This window comes from Ischnura elegans, chromosome 1 (genome assembly GCF_921293095.1).
Source record: "Ischnura elegans chromosome 1, ioIscEleg1.1, whole genome shotgun sequence".
Classification (NCBI taxonomy): Eukaryota; Metazoa; Arthropoda; class Insecta; order Odonata; family Coenagrionidae; genus Ischnura; species Ischnura elegans.
In genome coordinates, this window is record NC_060246.1 from 91,924,520 (window position 1) to 91,947,753 (window position 23,234).

General features: G+C 37.9%; 1 protein-coding gene across 9 annotated transcripts in view; it reads left to right on the forward strand.

The window, feature by feature from the left end:
- Positions 1-23,234, forward strand: part of LOC124165907 (unconventional myosin-XV) — a 366,313-nt gene that overhangs the window by 209,221 nt on the left and 133,858 nt on the right. For all 9 annotated transcript variants that reach the window (XM_046543447.1, XM_046543452.1, XM_046543465.1 and 6 more), the window contains 2 exons: positions 4,923-5,040; positions 11,378-11,475. In XM_046543447.1, the coding sequence (XP_046399403.1) occupies positions 4,923-5,040; positions 11,378-11,475 (216 nt within the window). The remainder of the gene's footprint in view (positions 1-4,922; positions 5,041-11,377; positions 11,476-23,234) is intronic.

Genomic DNA, 23,234 nt, shown 5'->3' on the forward strand with positions numbered 1-23,234 from the left:
AACACGTTCGTTTAGAATAGTAATGATTTGTACTTTCGCGTTATTGCTAATGAACTGCAGTTCATATTATAAATGGAACTGTTTCCATTCAAAATTGACGCAATTTGGGCAATTCTACCCGTCTGATTGTTAGTCTGTTAGTGTTCTTTCCCTGGCGTCACTTAAGATTAGGTCAACTTTAAGGTTATTCCTTAAATATTTTGAGCTTTTTGTATATAATTGGGGAAAAATGAATTAGATCCCCCATGTAGAAAGAAGGATATCAACTATGACTTACTGCGGATTTTAGACATTTATTTCTTAGTTTTATTTTCTCAGGTACAACCGTTACCTACCATTTTTACACTTGAAGTCAGTTTCAGATATTTTTTAATCGTTTTGCGTCGTTTTTTTCTAACGGTGTCCACTACGTCAAGTCTATTAGCTATGCCTTTTATTTGATGATATTTATGGTGATGGGGAACTTACGTGGAACACTTACCTTTGAAATTCTCGTCGATCGTACTTCAAATGTTGGTGTAATTAACGTTTGGTTATGTACGGAATCTCTCTGAGTAATCGTACGTGTCAGCACAATGAGGTAAAATCTAGCTGAACTGACGCCGCAAGCATTACGTTTTGGTTATTGTAATTTGTTAATTGGCCCCCAAAAGTGCTTATTCTGAAACGGAAAATACAACAATTTATATTAGTTTAGCGGTTCATGTTTTAAGTTGTGATTCCATTGTCTTTGTTTGAGTGATAAAGTTATTTGCTGCCGGAATATTGTTGGATTATTACGAAAAGTTCTCCCTCGACACGCATGATCTCATCCCCTCGAGGAGGTACACTCGCGATTGCGAGATCTCATATAAATATTTTCGTGTACGCTATTAATTTTTTGGTCATCATGTACGACATCCAGATTAGGGCACGCTAAATTTTTCATCAGTCATTGCGTACATATATTTGTGACTTAAAAATTTTTTCAAAGTAATTGAGGCGGCCTTAATGCCATGTTCATGTTAACAGCAAGATTTAATTTCAGTTGTATCATTATTTTACCAATATCTCTATCACAATATGACGTGCATCAATTTTTATCATGATTATTACAATATTATGAACATTACAGCAGTGTTTGTCAAAATTGCAAATGCATTCCTATGGTAGGTAGTGAACAGTATTCCGATGTTTTATTAGTTGGTACTACCGGAAGATCCGGTGTAAAAATTCATATTATTATGCGCAATTTCCTGGAATATTTTGCATGGAAAGCCCTAGTTGTATCCGTCAGTTGACAAAGTACAACGAGAGGAACTTCTTTTTTTAATTTCATGAAAATGACATGCGCTCCGTTTCTCGGGCCTAGATTATTCGTAAGTTAAGGCCGGCGTATAGAAAAAATAAGCAATGAATGTAAATAAATTATTGTCAAACGAAAAAGTTATTTTAACAGCTTCGGGGCTATGATAGAAAAAACATGATCGTGAATTTGGCGCCATTTAACATCCTTCTGCACAAATATAGCATCAAACTGCCGCAAACAAGGTATCGACATTGAGTTGAGCAGTTTCTTCCCCGCGTTGATATCTTTTCCTTCTCATCTCGTATTATATCTTCGTTATTTTTCATTCCAAGGTGTCCTCGATTCACGGTTAGAACCACGAATATGAAAAAAGTGGATCCTCAAGTCGGCCTCCAATAGTGTTGTCAACCATCGCGCATTTAAATGAGTTTACTCAAGTCACCACCCGTGTCGCTAACGGACAAATTGATCCCAGTTTCACGGGGAAATTAGGGTTATTAACCGAAATTTATTCGCATGATGGTGTAATGTATCAAATTCATTACTTTTCAATGTTATTCCTCGCAATGAAAAATATTATACTGCAAAATATTTACATAACTGAAAATCGATTAAAATGCGACCGAAGCGGCAACAGAAATCATCCTTCTATGGGATGGAATTGGGCCTCCGCTATGCGGTCCCCTTCGTTATAACTAACAAAACACGGAAGCAAAGTGCATAAAAAATTACTGCGACGCTGTGTTCTCTAAAGCGTAAATTCCTTCTTCCAAAATGTTCTATTTTTCCCGTTCATCTACCAAACCCTTCGGTAACTTTCGCGCTAGTCTAACGAGGTTCGACGCTTATTTTTTCTACGAATCCCGTAATTTACGTATGGGTAATGTAATCTTACGTTAAGAGCTACCTACGGGTAATTTATTGCTGTTTTTTCCTTTTACCGGCCTTCAGGAACGAAAGCGTGGAGAATCTTCGAGTTGATTCCTTTCTTCAATCTCCACGTCAGTTTATATCCTTTGTTTGTTTGTGTTGATGTCGTTGGAAGTGATTTCAGCGAGGAGTGCTAATTTGGTGGGCCTACCCGCCTGGTTCCATTCATCCTACTCTCCGGCTTAGGGTGGATCGAAGATCGCGTGACTTTTGCGTTGCCCTTGACTCTCCTTGCCGCGCATCTCCCCGTCCACCGGGATGGCAATGTGACACACTCCTCCTCTGAGGAAGTGAGAGGGAGAGTGGTGCAAGTTTATGATTAACCGTCCTCCCCCTTCACTCTCTTCCGACGACGGAGAGTTTGCGTTGGCGACCGAAGATGCTATCGCCGCGCGAGGGGATTTATGGCTGCGCGTCTGTGGTCCTCGTGTTGACGTTGGGAATCTTTCCCGCCCTCTTGATTTAGTGAGCCCTAAAAACCGAGGACTTGGTTGGGGATCAAGTGCTAATTGGGAAAATGCGTCGCACTGTAAGTGCCCACGATTAACACACAATTCCTTTGTAAAACAAATAATGGAAGAGTCATAAAATATAAGATAAATCAGTGTTTGTTTGTCTCGGGATGCTACTTTCAAGCTCAATCTTATTATAATATATTAACCAAGCATTACAGTTAGGCACTGCCTTGAAGGTCATAGTCGTAATATACGTTCCTGTTCATGACTGGGAATTTATTTTTTCAGCACAGAATACTCTTTAGTACCAGAGGCGGCAAAGGCCTGGTTTTTAATGAATAATACCCCGTGCTGATGAGAAGGTTATGCGTTTTTTAAGATAAGTCCAAGCACACGAAATAAAAAGTATTACGTTCAACCAGTAACTTTGTACGCATTTATGCGCTCGGGTCCAAAGTCATTCAAACTAATGATGCAATTTTCATTACAAAATCACGTATTTCAACGAAGAATCTTGGCTAAGTCAATTGAAGTTTTTCATGGCTAATTTAATCCTTGTTTTAAACACAAAGCGTGCTTTTATGGAGTTAGTTTTCCCCAGCTTGAAATAAATTTCATGTTGCCAGCTGCAGTCCGTGGAGAATCTAGTTTATGCGGAACAAGCGTTCGTCAAAGATAAGAAGAATTTACACATTAAGTAAAACAATTATTTTCCTGATTCTTTGGCTTTAGGTAAAATAGTACTTTTTATTTCATAACATTCAAATGAGTTGTTAGCAGTTGAAGTTTTATACTAGCCTTCGTAATTGGATTCATTCCACGGGGATGTGTTTGAGCTGATGGAAGTACTTAATCGAGTAACCGTGGAATTGAATTTTTGTTATTAATTTAAGTTACAAAGTGTTTGATTCTCTTAGCACATCAAAAAGAAATGTACAATATTTAAAGTTCCTAATTTTTATGCCCTCTTTGGCACGTTATGATTGTGATAAGCATTGATCCACAAGAATATAATTTGCTGGTTTTTTCTTCCAATTATTTCGTTACTTTAACTCTTGTAACATTTTATAGAATTAATTTTACTAATCCCAATTAATTTATTAAGTCAAATTATAATGATATTTAATGAGATGAGGTGAAAATTAATGGTGAGGCAATATTTAATGAGGTGAAAATGTACTGTGCCTTCGGACATTATAATCAATTGAGCGTTTCGCTGGCAATGCTAAAATGTATTAATAAAATTTACTTACTCGCGGTGGACCTGTCTAGGACCTACGTGTGGAATAACTCGCGGTCATGAATAGTTTTTAGGTTTGACTAAGTTACATTCCGTGCCGTGTAAGCCGTGCTAGTTACGTCTGATGTCGATAATTTGATAAATGGTTGTGCGTGCAAAATAATTTAGCTTTTTTGTCGCTGAACGTAGTTTTTTACTCGCCTAAAATGTCTTTGTTTTCCACATACAATCGTTAACGTCTCCGTTGGAATTGGGAATACATACAATGTTTTGTCATTGGTTGTTTTATTATGGCCACTGTCACAGAATTAAATAATAATTTTGTGCCGTTATCTAATGAAATAAAAGCTCTTCCTTGAGATTCCTAAAAGTTTTTGAATTTAAAATTCCCTTAAGTAGAAAATGTGCTGATGATGCAAACATTTTCCATCTTCGCATTCTTAGAAATGGCTCCGAGAATGCTTATTCGCCTGGTAAAATCCTTAGTTTGCATTCATCATTTTCACTCGGACGAGGCGTGAACCTACCTGTCTTCAATGTCATTGCTCAGTTACTGAGTTATTCCCATCACAATGTCATGCTTCTGTAAAATTTTCCATGTTTCACAGGTGCGGATTTTCAGTGAAGCTTCTCTGTGGTGATTTTGCTAAAGTTTAGTCAAGTGTGGTAGAAGCGTTGCCATGTTGATAGAAGTGTGGAATGCAGATGGTATATCTGGACCGGCAATCGAACCAATAACCTCAGAAGTAGCATAGTGGCCCTCCATAAAGTTTTTTTTTGTTTATCGTCAATCCCATGGTGTTTTGGCCTGAAAATCCGAAGGTCAGAGGTTCGATTCCCGGTCAAGGTAAAATACTTCTTATGGAAATCCTCTGATTCCTCCTTATACTGCTTAGCAGGGAAGGGGTTTCATCTCTTATCTATGCGAAAAGTATACGTATATATATATACAGTTTCCGCGACTCCTTGAAACTTTAAACCGGCTGACCGTGTTCTTTCTTTCTTCCAGGGAAGCCACGAGTACGTAAGAGCCTTGGCGGATTATGCTACCCGTGAGCCATCTCTCCTCAACTTCAAGAAGGGTGACGTCATCAAACTCGTCAACAGAGACCAGTACCTGCAGAAAGGTGAGTTACCTTTTGTTCCGAGGAGGAGTTGTCGGCGGGAGGGAAACAAAAGGCTCCGCGGGTGTCTTTTTTTCTGTTTTTTTTTGTTTCCTTTTTCCCGCGGTGGAAGCGGTAAGAGCGAAAGAGAGGGTGGTGTGGATTCTCTTTGTCGGAAGGAGAAAGTGAAATGGATGCTCGCGGGGAAAAAGGCGCATCCTTTTTACGCTGTCTCCATTTGTTTTCTTCCGTGAATGACAAACGGCTCGCGGGCCACCTTGTGGATGGGAATTGATCCCGTGACCGTATCCGTGCGAGATCTTCGAAATCTGAAAGAAATGCGATCTTTTGTGTTCCTTCACCTCTGAGAGTTCTAGAAAATGGGAATACTTGGAAAGTGCGGTCGTGTTTTTGTCCCAGTGCTGCGGTTTTCCAAGGTATGGGAGGATTAGGAAGAGTGTACGACGAAGTGTTCATCCCGATCTAACTGAGAATGAGATGCTGTACATTATATTTTAGTGTTTTGGAGAGATTCATAAGGCAATAAATCATGTATGTTGCAAGTTACTAAACAGGAGTAGATCTAAGGGGGGTGTTACAGGGGTCATGACCCTCCCCCCAAAATTTATCAAAATATTTTAATTTTTATTGGTTTAATAGGTTTTGTATCCTTGTAAAGGAGTAAAGGTGGTGTATATGCAAATGCATAGCTTCATGTCCAAAACTTGAGAGAAATTTGAGTTGTATTTATCGGAGAGCGTGGCACTCTCTACTGTAAAAATGCCCCTCTTTCCCGGGGGGTATTCCATTATCCTCGAGCCCAGGTCCTTGACATGACATGAAATTTGATTCAGAATCCGACCCTGGTACTGGATGAAAATTGATGGATTTTTTTTGTGGATAAATAGGTAGCGCTAAGATTTGACGTGGGTAGCCAGACTTGACCGATGGCCAATTTTCGCCTTCAAAATATACCCTTTAGAACAATTAGAGATTGGTGCTGCCCTGAACATCGGAAAGTCAACCGATGGGGATAGATTTCAATGCCGTAATGTAATTTTTCCGGTTAGCATTCCCTCGAATATATTTTTTAAGTAGCAAGAGAAAATTTTTAACTTATGGGAAAAAATTTATTCGGTGTCCGTGTTATATTACATGGGATTTATAAGCAGGAATTTTAAAAAATCTATGATGGCAGTGGAAATACCGATGATGGAATCTATGGTCGAAGGTTGTCGATGGTTAAACGTCTTTCATTCTCTAATACCGTGTTTTAGAAACGATCAGTCCCTATCTACATGGAGTTTTAGGTCCCTTCTAATGAGTTTAAAGTCGACAATTGAGCCTTTATTACCGTTGCAGTGTTTCGATTTTTAAAACAGCGACTCATTCAGCCTCTTATCTTTAAAAATCCCACGTAAAGATCTCCTATGTTTTATCCCTTTTCACTGTTTGTAGATTTTGAGTAAATTCGTCGCCTATTCCATTGTCGTAATCGTGGGACATGCTCCTAGCTGGTATTCGAACCTACGGCCTCGTAGGATGTGAAATCAGTGCTGTAGTACCGCCGTCAGCAAAGTCTCAAATAGTATCTTGCTTGTCTCCTTATAAAGCAAGTTTTAAGACCGTTGAACTGGTAAATAATCTCTTATTCCTAACGCGGCGTGTGCTCTGTTCCTTATGCCTCGAATCTTTTTCTCGTTTCTGGAACTTCGTTGTGCAAGACTTCAAAGCTGACGGGAAGCCAAATGCGGAAAAGTTGATTTTTTTTTCGAAGAGGGTATAGCGGAAAGGGCGAGGAAAGAAAATTAATACATATGATTCATAAGAGGAAGGCAAGTTGGTTAGGGCATATATTAAGAAGGAATTGTTTGGAACGGAGAATAATAGAAGGGAAGATAGAAGGAAAGAGAGGAAGAGGAAGAAGGAGGATGGGAATGTTGGATGATATAAGAAGAGGAAGAAAATACAAAGACCTAAAGGAGGATGCTCAGGATAGAGAAAGATGGAGAGAAGTCCAGTGGAAACCTGTCTAAGGACAGTAATCACTAATGATGATGATAGCGGATATAGTGCAATCCGTGAAAGAGGGAATGTGATCGCCCATGAATTTGAAAACTAAATCTGTTGCAAAAACATCTTGTAACCTGCTTTTAGTGAGTGCGGCTGGTTGTAAAGACCAATCCGAGAAACACTCCGAAAAAGGATATTGTGTTGGTTCGTGCTTCGGCTGAATGATGTGGATGTTCTGTGAATATGGGTGTGGAGTTTACGGAAGGCAGAATGCCTTCTCGAGTAGATTTGGTTAAGTTTTTCTCTCCATGGTGAAATTAGCCGGCTATTTTTTTTTTGTCTTATCCCTTTCTTTATTGCATGATGTCCAAAGTTATCAACGAGAGGAACTTCCATAGCTTCATTCAGACTAGCTTGGCATTAGAGAAAATATCTGAATATTTCTAAATGGTGCCAGAACCAGTTTTATTTTGGTCTCCATTCGTTCTTATAACGCTGTCTTACAATAACACGCGAAAGACACGCTTAAGAAGAAACGTTTCATTTGCGATAATGCTGACAGCGGATTGTTCATAATTAACTTATTTTACGGAAAGAAAGAATATAATCTCTTGATAGTGATGAAGACAAATTGAAACACTTTGAGTTTCTGGTAAATTTTCAATTAGATTTAAGGAAGGAACGATTACTATTTTCGCTAGGAATTTCGAAGGAAATTTCTATTTATATAGCGATCATTATTGAAAATAGATTGTCTTCAATAGTTAATAACGAACTCTACAAAGCGAAGTTAAGTTTTTCTACGTTTGAATTTTAGTACATATTAAATAATGAGTTAACACTAGAATGCCCGGCTGGGTCAATTTCACCCAAAAAAGAATATTTATGTCGATTATTTTGAAAGGAAGAAACATTTTAGACTCACATTTCATGACTTTTAACTATTTAGTTTTATTTACCATTGTGCAAAAGTTAGGGCTGATATTATTACTTTTTCTATTTTTTCTCATCACTTATACCTGCCATGCCCGGATGGCTCATTTTCACCCAGACTTTCAAATCCATTTGAAGCCTTTCTACTTTTCCATTATATTCAATGTAACGGTGTAATTTATACTGATTTATTGTCACAATGTTATTTTAATTTTTTTTAACCTGGTACCATTGAAATTCATCGTACCCCTCAAACTCATCAGATGAAAAGTGATAGGTATTCACAAATTTGTGGACGCTAGTTTCCCATAACACCATAGAAATTGTAGAACAACTACAGTTTAAATATTTTTATCCTAATTAAATTTTCTACTACCCCCCAAAATGCTTTTTAAGAAATATATTAATAAATAAAATCGGAAGGAATTAAGTATTTTGTGTAAAATATGCAAACATTGTCATGTTGGGTAAAAATAACTCACTCAGGCATAATAAGGTGTAAGGATTGGTCAGGCATGCTAGTGTTAATGGCTGTTTAAGAGGTTAAAATATTTTTTATTTTACTTTATCCGCCTTACCTAAAGAAATTTTTTCTCACTCCTGTGTTAATTTTTATTTTGAATGAGAATACTCAGTTCCTATTCAGGTGCCAGTATTGAAGTTGCTCCAAACTGGAGTAAGATGCCGTAATAATTCAAGGTTGGGGATGTTTTTAGCGTATGATATAATATCCAATGAATTAATTTGACTCATACATTTTTTGCTATTTTAATCGCAAAACTAATGAAATTGTAAATTAAATTAATATTTTGCGTCATTATTTTTTTCTAGAATTAATTGCCTTAACTTAGACTCTAATTAGCTATGCTGCTGTGAAAATAGATTTATGGAAACCCTAATTTGAGCCTATAAATCCAATTTCAGATTCATTTGAAAAAAATCTCTGTCATTTTCTCGCTTCAGTCCTCTCCGCATGCTCACTAAATAAGAGTTTCTTCTTTTATTGGATAATTACTCTCCCACGAGCGAAGTATTTTCCTGCTAATGAAGAAACTTTTTAACATATTTCTTCCCATATTACGCACTGACCCCGATAATTAGGAGTGATTTATCATTTTGATACACTTGAAAGTATGAAATAATGCTTATTTCAGTTCCCTATCATTAAATTGGTCTCTTGGTGTTCATTCATCGTGTTTTTACAGGGTCTAACTTTTATTCAAGTACGATTTGTGTATTTTAAACCTATTAATAAACGATTTTAGACAAATCTGAGAAAGCATACCTTCGCACAAAGATATGAATTGGATATGTTCCCGTTTACGTCATTTTGGATTTAAATTCAACGTCGTTGAAGGTGTGAGGTAAATATGCGTTTTTTTAAATGGACTGAGTGATTCTTCCCTGTGAATATGCATTTTTAGGAAACTTTAACATCTGTGAAGTTACCAATCGACCCCAATGTTAGTGATTCACCTTTTTTCGTTGCTTGAAATGAAGTGCACTTCAATGAATTAGTGTTTAAATGTGAGGGTAAATCTGGGGCACAAGTTTTTATCATTAAAAGACAGATATCCATGAGCAGAAACTTGCGTCATTTGTTGATCCCTCATTGCCAGGTGAGTATATTCCACGTCTAATTGTTCTAACTAGAAATCTTAGCCCTTTGAAAGTTATCATGGCATTAGTGATTTATTTCATCCATACTTTCTTGTAGTAGAAATGGGTGCCAAATACGTACTTAGCTCATGAGGGCTGATATGATTATCATTATTTTGTGGCAACTTCTTTTTTTAAATACCATCCATTTTTCAATTTAATGCTAAGTTTTGTCGAAACATGATCCAGCAATAATCCCTGAGCATCTCTATTAGTCGCCATGGTTTTAAAAAATCGATAGAAATGCCATGTGCAATGCCCATTGAGATTTTAAAATCCGTTCCTACCCACCCGCCTCTTTGAGCGTTTCATCGAAGTGGCCTTTTGCGGAAAATTTCTTAAGGACGTAAGCCTTTTCTCTATTGTCGTGTCGGATACACTATGGGTTGCGAAAAAAATATGGGGAGCAAATGACGCAATTCACTTGCGTGAGCACGTTTACCCTTCGCTCTCTCGTTTGAGCTTTATTTGAATATGTGAGACAAAGGAGAACCATTGTTTTCTTGCGGGCGCGTGGATGCACTGACTGCTCTTGCTTAAAAGAGACGCATGTCGCTGGGGCAGGCACTCGGTGAATTACGGATTAAGTTTCCGCTTTTTGCTCACCTGATCTAGGCGGTAGAGCGACGTTAGAAATTTAGATGAATTGAAAATAAACCAATGAATTACCTTTCATGGCTCATTCTAGTTGTAGTCTTAAGCCTTAAAGGGATGGTGATTTACACCTTAACATAATCAATTTGAATAAATGTGAAGAAGTTGCTCCGCCAAAATGCTATATGGTTTCAAGTTTATATTTTGCGTAATCAGTGTGAGCTCTTAAGAGTGTCAAAAAGGCCAATTTTCTCGAGTTAGAATAGGTATGTTGATTTTATTTAAGATGTCTTTAGTGTGCCTTACTTTGTGCAAAAATATAACACTTTTCGTCCTATAACTCACTATTTTTTACGCTCATTTACTTTAGATATATCGGTTACCATATTGTGGTATAACTCTGATTAGAAAAACCCTAGATATGATTCCAAGGGCTTGTTCCTCAGTTGTTACTCAGCAAGGACAATTACACTAATAACTCAATTCATTGAGAGCAATCAAGCATTAGAGAGAGATGATTAGAAAGTTTTTGTTAACGTCCGATATGCAAATTCTCTTAAGTTAGCCAAGATGGAAAGTCATGAAGCATGAAGTTTTCAATTTCAGTTTTTCCTAACGCCATTTTTACAATCTTAGAAATACATGTGGATGGGAAATTTTGGGAAAACGTTAGATAGGATTTAAAATTATCGACCGATGAACTCTGTAAAATTGATGCCTCCCTTACATTTCCTGCCCTGGTTAGTTTAAAGTCCAATGAATGGGTCTTATAAGTCCATTTATGAATCCATTTACGTCAATTATGTTGAAAATCAGTGGGCAAAATAGGGTACTGCAAGCCTGAACTTTTAGATTTTGATGTTAAACGTATTTACGAGCGATAAGACAGTGATGATGCAAGGATTGGCCATTTGGTAATGAATATATACATAAGCTCTTTCATGTGCGGTTAACCGTAGTAATGGTGAGTGAACGATTTCCGTGCGGTCAACTCACGAACCGGATGGATTTCCACCGGGTCGCCATTTTCTTCCATCAGTTGTTCATCTGACGAGGTGTCTTTCGCCGCCGGTCGAGTTACAGGTGACCGGCGGCGGTGCGAGAGGAGTCCCCCAGGCCGCTCATCTCACCGCTATCATCACCTCTTTTGTTTTTCCGCCAGGATGGCTCTTCGGGACGGTGGACGGTCGAAGCGGTGTGTTCCCCTGCGAGCACGTGGAGGCGCTGGGCCGGAGCGAGGGACCCCGGGCCGTTGCCATGGTGAGTACACTTTCTGTTAATTTGATAACGCCTGACATCCATGGATGATATCACGTCCTGATTTGCGATTTATGATGCGGCGCGGGTGAGCTCTAGTGTTCCTAATATGAAAAGGTGTTCAATATTAATTGGGTGTTTACCTGTATAATCCGATTGGTATTTTAGTTAATAGTTCTTTTAGTAGCGGCCTTTCCGTTATGGTACACTCCTTTTGGTTTATGTCAAGCATAAGAAAACTCGGAACAAAATTATGAAAATTAATACCTATGTATTGGTAGTACATGGAATGTAATGAAAGACTTCTCGCCTAATACGTAGTTAGCTCGCGTTTCAATGTTAATACGCTGTCTCGGTAGAGTTAGAGGAGGTTACAATCGAGGAATGCATTTAAATGAGTTTTTATAATGCGTATGATGATTTACATTTTTTAGGGTCCTGAATTATACTCTTCATTTTGTTGCAGCGAGCTTTTCCCTCGAATGTTTTCAAATTGGCAAAACCTTTAAGTATTATGTTATGAATTCGGTCCCTCTTAATGCATTTTCACATGCATTACGTTCTTGCCTGTTGATTACGGACCTATGGACGGTTATAATTTTTGCCTCTCACATTATTATAGTTTAGTTTCACTCGTTGTTAAATTAATCAGTACCTAGTTCATATTTTCATAAAAATGTAGCCGTCGTTTTGAAGGAGTACTTATACTATTTTTGGGCGACACATTTTTTATGCTTATTTGCTGTGATCGCGAAAGTCTTCATGAGTCTGCTATGAAACATTCGTGTTTAAAATAAACGACTTTAAAAGTGTTTGCCCGACGTTTTTATTTGGTATGCAATCGCAATTCGCAATTAAGTTTACCTTACCATTGCACTAGAAACCTAAAAGAAACTCAAGTGTGGTGATCTCGTGAGCTCTTTTTTGTTTACCGATGTATTTCCACTTCCCATGCAATGCAAGTCCTGGGAGGGCAAAGGGCTTTACCACCTGTAGTATTCTTTCTCCAGTCAACGTCAGCAAGTGCAATCAATGCACAATAGTGTTACGGAGGTAGAAGTTGCATAGCTTGCTGTTTGTCCTCCAACTGACTTAACGGTAACATTTATTAACATGGCGCTCGGTAACATTTATTTCTCTTCTGCATTGGTATATATGCCCTTTTACATGCTAGTACTTTCGTTTGTAATTTTTCTTTTCCTATATCCCCGTTACGAGATGCGCAATTGATGATGTTTATGTCAGTTGCGAATAAAAAAAATTTTTTTCCTGACTATATTTTCCTCACAGTGGATTTCTGTTGATGGTATCACTGTAATGAAGAGTGGCGATCGACTTTTTACATATTTTATAATCAAGCAAAATCCTAATTTTATTTTCTTGTTCAATTTTAAAGGTTTGTTTATCGCTTTGAGTACCTATTTGTGAGAAGTTTGTTTAAATGTAACGTCTTTACATGCAATGATGCGCAATTGATGATGTTTTTGTCAGTTGCGAATAAAAAAAGAAAATTTTCTTGGCTATATTTTCCTCAGAGTGGATTTTTGTTGATGGTATCACTGTAACGGAGAGTGGCGATCGACTTTTAACATATATTTTATAATCAAGCAAAATCTTAATTTTATTTTCATGTTCAATTTTAAAGGTTTGTTTATCGCTTTGAGCATTTGTGAGAAATGTGTGTAAATGTCACGTATTTCCATCTAATATAAGCCACTTTTAGTCGTATATTTGAAAAGTTTTAATCAAAATAAAACTCGTACAACTCATTGAGTATGTAAGTATACCGGGACTAGCCACGGTGATAACTTTTACGGGAGTCACCCGCAATGCACAATTGTGCGAAAAATCCACAGAGAAAAAATCATTCGCCTTGACCGGGATTCGAACCCGGATCCCTCGATTTCCGGCCGAGTGCTTTAGCCAGTTAAGCTACCGAGGCGTCATTCTTCCCGAGGCGTCATCCTTCCACAAATTTCCACAGGGAAGAATGACGCCTCGGTAGCTTAACTGGCTAAAGCACTCGGCCGGAAATCGAGGGATCCGGGTTCGAATCCCGGTCAAGGCGAATGATTTTTTCTCTGTGGATTTTTCGCACTCATTGAGTATGTATTATAACTGTTTCCCCGTAAACTTTAAAGTCATCTGTGAGGGTAGTAACAATACATTAGCGATATTTTGCTCAACATTTCTCATTGAAAGAAATCATTTTATATCCTTTCTTTCGTAAGCAGTAATATCATTATATCCTAACCTAATAGCTCTTTCTGACTCACGTTGACGCGGCTATTTGAGTGAAAAGTATTTGTCGGATCATCGATGCTGAAATTAAACGTTAGAGCTGCCTCGGATGTGTTTCCAACTGGCTCAAACGGTCACCTATGGATCCCACTCCCTATATCGTGTAATTTATCTTATTCCCTCTCATTTGCGTATGGTGCTCTCATGCTATATGAACCCACAATGGCTTAGACGTATTGAATTACTTCATTCACGGTTGATTGAACGTCTCTTCTAATATATGGAGATGAAATTATATTTAAAAAGGTTTTTAATGGCCTTTGTGGAAAAAAAATCCATTTGAAGGACAATTTAAAAAAAACTTCATTTTACTTAAACCTGAAAACTTGCAACAGATTGCAGCTATACATAATTATGAGAACTGTTTTGTTTGAAAGAAAGATTAAAGTCGTGATAACCTCCCGATACGCTTATCAGGATCCGGTGTCGAGCCATAATTACGCGAACAACTTTTTTGTGGACGATTTCCACAGTTTTAATGTGTACCTAAATCTTTATATTCCCAACCACAAAAGAGACTGTTGATGTCGTTGCCCACGTCATTTGCTTGCAATCGAATTTAGGTACGAAATGTCTGGTTTTGAGGTGCCGCATGCCGTGCCGGTAAACCGCACGATCAAAATGTATGCTATGCCTCCTTCGTTTGCGGTTTTATGTGGTTAAGATCGGAGCTTGAGATGGGATAAGATTAGGAAAACTGAACCGTCGAAAAGCTTTCAAGAAAGATTTTATTGTCCCCGAATTCTTGTAACAGTCAAGCGTATCAAGTTTTTCTACTCAAAAAGTATTAAATTTCTTGCTATTCATTCGTATATTCTTCTTTTTCGCGGCGATAATTTTTTCGCTGTTTGTGGTGTGCTGTGCAAAGCTTCACTATCTGGGGTATTACGATATATTAGAAAGGTACTAAAAGTTCTCACCGCATAAATGTTTATTTTTTAGTTTTCCTAAAAGTTTTCAACGGAGAATTTTGTTTAATATTCTTAAATATATTTTTTCATAAATTCACTACTCATCGGGAAAAGGCTAACTAACTTCTTGAATTAATTATATTTTTACAAACTTATGTATAGCGTATCTCAATATTTGCAAAATTTTAGTCTAATAAATTTTTGCTATTTATTCTTGTTTACTGTACGTGCAGTGAGAAAAAATCGTAGAAGTTAATCTTAAGGATATCATGCGGTTTATGATCTAGCCGAGTTCTTACTATCGTAATGTTTTGTAATTCATTTCATCGTAATCGCAAAGTGAGTCGATGTTTCAATCGTGATCTCCCCACATCTCACACGCGTGTCTGTATGCGTCCCTTACCTGCCTTCTCACTTTTTTTATAAAGAGTGAAGTGTCTGCCTTGAGAGATGATGATTCACCTCACAGCCCCCGTGGTTGTCTTATCGTTTCCTGCCGGACTCCATAAAAAGAGTCGTCATGACGCGAACCTCTTGACCCAGAGAGTATAAGGGGGAGGGAGATGGAACCCTTGGCCTTAAGGGGGGCGTCGACGGTAATTGTATTTATGTGCGCCGTTTCTCCCACGCTCCACCCACTTCCCTTAGCGCCTCCCCCCGCCCACTTTCTCACCTTGTCCTTCCAATGCCCAATGCGCCGCCGATGCCCACATCTCCCGAGACATTTGTATTCATCGCGGGTCTCCTTGACGCGGCGTTGGGTCTTCCCTTTGCGTCCGGTCCGTTGTTCTGATTGAGCTTAATTAGAGGGATTTAGCCTCTGTGACATCGTCCATCAGTCTGTTTTGTATTCCAGCCAAACGTGCGCATCGCGTGTGGGATTCTAGAGTAAATTTTCATTATTTCGGTTCCCCTTCCTTTTATTTTGTGTGCATTTCCTTATTTCATATAATTACTCATCATAATCTTTGGGTTACAATAATTTTAGATTTTTAGCTGCAAAACTGGGTAATATTACCAAAATATTGGTTTATAATTTGTTCTTAATTACCTATCAGTGTTTGTATTTTCTTTGGGAATCCTTATCTTATCGGCAAATAGCGTGGTATATATTTAAGCTCATCTTTGAAAGAAGATACATTTTATTGTTTAAAATGAATGATTATTAAAATAGGAGAAGGTATACCTCTCTCCTTCGACAGTTTTCTCGGCTGCTTGACGACTTGATAAGTCGTCAAGGAATAATAAATAGGAAAATGAATATAAGGAATGGCAAATGTATTTTTTTCCTATTAGGACTGTTCGTACCTTGCATGTGTTTAAGGATGTAGGATACTGATCCTTCTAAAATTAATTTAGAAAATAGCCATGATGACAAAATATAACAAATATTGTATAATAACCCTCGTTTTGGAGCTCTATAACGTTGAAACCAGTATTTTGCTACATTTTACTATTTATTTACTATTTGCCACTATTTATTATTCTATGTGTGCACCGCCTTCTACGACTGTATTTTCTGAGCAAGTGGTACTCGGTAGTTGTCGAGCTTTTCCGTCGATGCTCGGGAGAACAGCTCACGAATCCTTGTGGGAGGACGCGATTCGCCGTTTGTTTGGCGTAATGGGTTGAGTGTCCTTCTGTAAGGATGTGTGCGAAGCGATTGTTTTAGTCTTTTCCCAAGGGCCAAGCGATATCCGCCGCGTGGGAAAAAAATCACGGATCGCCGCCGACTAAATTAGAATCGGCGTAGGGAGAGCGAAAGAAGGCGCGTTGCGGAAATGAATCATGAAGCTTCCTGACGGTGCTTCGCCGTTGTACCCGTATATTACTCCAGAACGTTTCTTCGGAAAATGAAATGAGCACTATTTCGCATTGTGACCTCCCTTCGAGTGCTAATGACATCCGTTTGTTGCTGCCGTTCGATTATTCCAACTGGGAAAGATTTTCGCCCCTCAGGCTGCTCGTCTCACCCATTTCTTCGCATTTAAGTAGCACCCATTTCATTGTATGCGCATGATTTTGGCTCCACGATTCTTAGATGGAAGCACTTCTTCCTCCTTTGTGGAAGCCATTTCGTTAATGCTCCCTCGTTTTTGCCAAGTTCATCCCTTTCCTCGCCTGAGTTTTTCCGTGGAATTCACTTACTAAACCTCATCTCGTTTCCACGGAAAAATGCGGGAAGCGAGGGAAGTATAAGTAAGTCATCATATTTTCGGTTAAATCAAACTCCAGAAATGTTTCAACACTTTTTCTTCTTAACTGGCAGTTGATATCGTAAAAATTAGTCATCACCTTAAATAAACTTAAATAAATATATTTTATCCTCTTTCGAGAAAAATCTAAAATTGTAATTATTTTTTTTCTCTTTTTTTCGATACCCTAGATACAGTCAGGAACAAAGAGTATAAATTTCTTCGAGAACGCTTTTCTTATTCCGTGTGTAAAGGATATGCACCAGAAAAATGATGAAAATGATTTTTTTATTTTTCGTATTCACCTTAAGTTCCCTCATCTCTACTTTTTGTTTTCTGTCCAACATTAAAAGATCTCATCCATCCGAAAAGTTGGGCGAATGAGTTTGTTTTTATTCATTTTGATAGTCAGGGTGGAAACAACTTAAATTCCTTACTCAACAATGGAGAAACTCGGAAGTTCGCAATGGGCGATACACAGCGCTCAGTTCCATTGGGGCTGGAGGGTGAGGGTTAGAACCGGACTGGGAGGGGCGCTGATGGTAGCTTTGGCTCGAGTATCGTACGTAGTACATCTTCCCTCCCGTTGCCAAGATCTTTCCCTGCCCATCTTCCCCACCTCCGCAGTTGGGGTGGGACATTCCTCATAAGGGCAGATCGCAGATCTTCTGACATCCTCCATACCCAAGAGTGTTGCCATCAATAAAATGGTTGTTCTCGGGAGTTACTGAAGGAGGCCTCTGGATATAGTAACGAGTGGAGTCGTGTTGTCCAGTATGCTTCATCCGCGGTGATCTTTACAAGGTAGTGCCGGCGATACAGGAAGGCTGCGAAGTCGACGAGCGACTTCCTGAATGAAATCGTAAAGGTTGTTCCTCCGACGGACAATCGAATGAATAAACTCCGGAGCGCAGATGTTCATCGTTCGATGATGCTCCTATGCGTCGTAATATTTCGAAGTTGAGACAAGTAAAGCTCTTACCACCATCGGACGCATACTCTTTGGTGGTGTCCTGAATAAGTAAAAATACAAGTTGTTCTTTTGATTTGGTAGAAAATTTGTCTAAAGGAAATGAGTGGCATCACAAGTGTATTACCTAAATATCAGCGACAAGAATACTAAAGTTCATAGGTAATGAGTGGATAAAATTTGGACTGAAGGCAATTGCAGTTTAAAGAAGCGATATTCATTTATTATGTGATCTAATTTCTCGCAAGAATGGTAAGATATTTGCGCGAGCAGAGGGAAAACCTCTGTATCCTTAATTCCTCTAACGATCTTACCTTAAAATTCGATATTTCGGCAGTATCGTTTGCGATTGGTATTTTTGATGGTAAACAAATCGGGCGGAAAAATGTTTTTTGCACAGTATTGTTCACTTGATCTATATTCAAACAATTCAGTCGTCATCCTAGTTTTTATGGTTATTTTAATTTAGGTGTGCGTGTTAATACAAACGTTTAATTTTCAGAAGAGTTGGTATTAATTTTTTTGCGCCTACTATTGATGGTAATATATTGCAGCTAACAAGTGTTCAACAAGGTTACTTCGCGAGATTGTTTTGCGATGCAATATTATGTGAAAATTTATCTGCTTTATATAATTCTTTCCACCATTGTTGGCACAGATAGGAATGTAAGTAATTAAATTTGGTCACTGCCTTTGTTTTTGGAGGATAATCGTCTTCTTCCCCTTTTACGTTCCGTCCGAATTCATTAAGGTGGCTCTTTATAATTTTACTCGACTAGAAAGGCTCACTTATTCAATCATTGCCTGACCTTAATGATTTTATATTAATTAATTTTTCCTGGGAGTTCTGGACGTCTAGCAAAGTGATTCAGTCCAACCGGTAAGTATAAATATAATTATTGGAAGCCACGGGAGAGTTATGGGGCATAAAGATTCGACCGTTAGTAAATAATGATCAGTTAATGACTTAAATGATCGGTAAGGACTAATTATAACCATTTGACCATTAATGTAATGTTCACCAAAAAACCAGAAATTCATATCGGTTGTGTGGAGTGATTGATAGTACTCAAAAGGGATTGGCATCATTAGATATTAGCGTTTTGTATTCTGTACATAGCGGTGTTAAGTTTCAAGTCGAATCACCTAAATTCATAAATTTCTGGTATTTATCAACATGCTAATCATACATAATAGATTATACTAGAAATGGAGGAATAATCTTGCATAATGCTTGAATTGTTGCGTGTTTCACAGCTGCAAGTTTGCGTTTAATTGTGAGGAAAGGCATAAAAAGTATTTAGGCCGCTTGGTGTATCAGAAGTCTTTTTGTGATCGTAGTATACTTATTGCACGTAGTATACTTAATACACGTATTAATTTTCATATTTAACATAAGCTATTCTTGTGATTTGTATTAATATGTATGATTCAACCCTTTATTGTGTTAAAAGAAGAAAGCGTGGCATGCGTGTGTGCTTGCGTGTGACGGTTAATTGGGGCAATAACTTGTAAATTAGCGGCGAAGATAGGTAATGATGTTACGGCGTAAAACATGCGCTAATTACGACGTGTTCCTTAATGCGGTGATTAGATTTCCCGGCCTTCTTTGGTCAGTTTCAGCTGACTTAATGAAAGAAAACTGCGAGGAAATGTAACGAAAATATCTAGGAATCTTTCGGGAAGGCAAAGCACAAATTGTGCTTGATGGTTAGGGAAGTCCTGTTGCAGTCAGACGCCGAATCGAATTGAGAGCAATCTTCACCTTTGAACCTGACCGTTTTATTTTTTCGATGTATACCATTATTATCGATTATGTCTTTGCTGTGGATTGGTGATTAATTCTTTCCTCGGTCACCAAAATTCATTAGCACTTCAATGGCTAACAAATGTCCTGTGTAAGTTGGTTATATCCCCCATAAAACTTTAGCTATGGAAAGTTTCAATATACAGAATTGAATATTTTTCAGTCTAAAACTTCGTAACTAGTTACAAACAATTTTTTCACATTCTGTAATCACCCTTATTATCAGTCATATCATGTGTAATCTCAAACTTACTGACTCAGAAGTATCCTCTTATTCTTCACGAGTTATCTATGTGATCACAGAGCAGCAATAAATTTTATTATCGGTAAGAGTTTTTATGCTGCACTGATGAATATATTTGATTAAAGTTTGTTTTTCAGATTTTGCTGTTCTAGTAACTTAAAGTATATACGAACCTCTCTCGCATTTTTTAAGGGAGAGATATCATTTAGAAAATTAGTGAGCGTATAATTTCCTTGATTCTGCTATATCACATTCCTATACAGTTGAAAATAAGATATATTCCAGACATCATGCATCTGCGGGCGTATTTAATCCACTCCCAAACAATGAAAAAAATCGTTATCATAATAGATGATATTTTATACAGTGAAGCAGAAGCTGCGTTTAAATTCCGCTCAGGAAATAGGTGCGAGGAAAGTATGCCAGGCTTTTGTAGACGGCAATTCGTCAATTTGCACATCTTTTTTGTCATCGCCATCAATTTTATGTCGACTGCCTAGCTCTACTATTTCTATTTCAACTCGTCATATTAATCATCAGAAACCGCCCTCTCGCCGTTTCCTTTTGAGGGGGATCTAAGTTCAAAAGTCCCGATTATTTTCTACGTTAGATCACTTGTATTTAAACTTTTTTTTTAAGCCCTTATTCTCCTCGGGAACTTTTCTTTAAACGCGTATCCATTTTCCTGTAGTTGTTGAGAAAATAGGATTCTCGGAGAACATTAACCTGCGGTCTATGTTACTTTTTGTGGAATCATAGCTGTTTGGTCCTACCTATAAGGTTAATTGTGTCAGTGATCTCGTTTTGCCCTTTACGAATGGAAATATCATTTCTCGTTTCCGAGGCTTAGTAGCAGATGTGACGGAGAAAACATAGAAAAGTCGACGGCTTAGAAATTGAGGCTGTTTCTACCCACATCAAGTGTGCGCTATTCCAGACACATGTCGCCTTTTGTTTCTAGTTACTTGTTTAAAGTGACAAAGAGAGAGTATGAAGTAGTTCTTGAGAACTCCTGTCGACGCCAATGACCTTAGCAAGTTTTTTAAATGTAGTAGATGTTATTTTAGGTCTTGCAAGATTGCATTATTCTCCAAGGCTCATGGGAACCGAATGGTTCAATTCTATATTAGCTTTGGATCTCTCGGCTACTGCATTGCTATATGAGAATTAATGGTCAACAGCGAGTTTTTCATCGCGTATACTCGATGCTAATTCTATTTTAGGGCTTAGTAAAGCGCTAGAGCTAAATCTTCCCTCCTTAAGGTTTTCTACGTTCGATAATACCAATTGATTCCATATTATTCTGTTACTTTCTATAATTAATTATGACTTTTGCCATATTAACGCATTGTTGAAAACACTTCATTATAATAGATTCGGAAGGATATTTACACGTCCGTAGCTGTTGATGCCACTCAACGAAGCCAGCTTGATAAATAACTGCCTTAGACTTTACTGTAAGTATGTTAATCGAACGCTCAATCTAATAGATATCAGCATATTAGAAAAAAAATCAAAATATATGTCGGCGGAAGGAGTTGTTGATTTTGGGGGGGGGAAGCGCTATTAGCATTGGGATAATGGTCACCCATTGCTATGGGAGACAATGCACTCTACTTTTTGAGTAGAATATATTAACCCTGATTTGATCTCCGGTAAATGAAAAAATTTTTGGCTTTAAATGTTTACTAAAATTTTAGTTTTTACTAAAATTAGGATTTATCCCTGGAAAGTGAACGTGGATCGTCATCCTCTGGAGACCTAGCCAGATTAGGACCTCTCTTTACATTTATCGCAAGCTTGTGATCGGCGGCCGTGCTAGTTGAGGTGATTTACCGGTTTTTTTACCGAGAAGATTCCTTCAAACTATAGTTGGAGGTGATTGCCTTGTATTCCCATGAAGTCAACTTTTTCCGAAGAGATATTGTGGAGCATAAAATTGAATAATACACAAAGACATCGTATTGTCCACTAAATTATAATTCCACAAATTGTACTACACGTGTTTCGATTGGCTTGCGATCATCATCCAGTGTTTCAATTACATTTGTAAAAGCAGCAATTTTTTTATTTGAAATAGTGCCTGATGATTATTTCAATCCAATCGGAGCACGTGTGATAGAATTTGTGAATTTAAATTAAGAGAAGAGCGCGATATCTTTGTGCATCATTTCATACTCCATTGGTTTAGAGTGAGGAGTAGCTTGCGTTTTCATGCACTCTGTTGCATTTGCACTTACATATCGCCTCTACTCGTACACGCAACTCTATATTGCCTTACCTTCATTAGAATACTAAAATATGGAGGAAATTGAAGGGAGTTTTACATAACGAAAAACGCTTTCACGTCCGCCCCGCGTTCTTTCATAATGCCGCATCTTCCGTCATCATCGCTGTGATGGCTCAGCAAAACTGGAAAAGAAAACAAAAACAAATGAAATCTGAACGCACCCTTTGGCCCACCCACGTTCTCTCTCTCTCGTTCCTTATTTATTGCCTCTCCACCTCCGCGTGATTGAATGCAAATCTTTTCCTTCCTTCTCCTCCTACACGTTCACGGGTGGTGTCGCTCCGCAAGCCTCCGCTTGAGTCTTTTGTCCGCAGTGTCAATAGGCCAGTCGAACCTTACACATGATTTGATACAGTAATTGAATGTAGATCTGATATATTGGTGGTAACAATCCAAATTTACTACTAATTTATGCGATTACCCGGACGGTAAAAAAAAGGATTCGAATTTTTTTAAAACGTCATTCCGACTCCAGCTGATTGCTCTCAAAATATTTGTTTTATGGGATCGGTTATCAGAATACAATTTATAAAGCGTAAAATGGCATACAAATTAAAACCAAATATATACTTGAGCTCATAATGTGTACGAATGTGCGCGCGAAATATTGTTTAAACGTAAATGTTGCGATATGAAAAGCTCTGTAGACTGAGGCCTTTCATCATTTAGTGTATAGAAAAATATTGCATAATGAGATATAAAGGCTGTAAAGACCATGTAATAAACATTGAATACTGTTTTTCCGATGGCTCTCGAGCAATTATAAATTATGTCGACTATGTGGTAATTTTTTGTATTCACTTTTCAACGGGTCACTGTGTTGTTAACCATCATTTTACTCTTGAATGAGCTGGGAAAGTCAGAGATAACTCATGTCTTACGACTTGTTTGCCTTTATTTATTACTCAGAAGTTCTCATTGTATGTCTAATTCCCATGTTTTACTCTCGCAGAATGTCTTACGGCGCTGCCGTTATTTCCTTTCGCGCCTCTGCTCCTTTTCAGTGGAGGAAAAGCAATTCTTTTATCTTCCCTTATTTTTTCT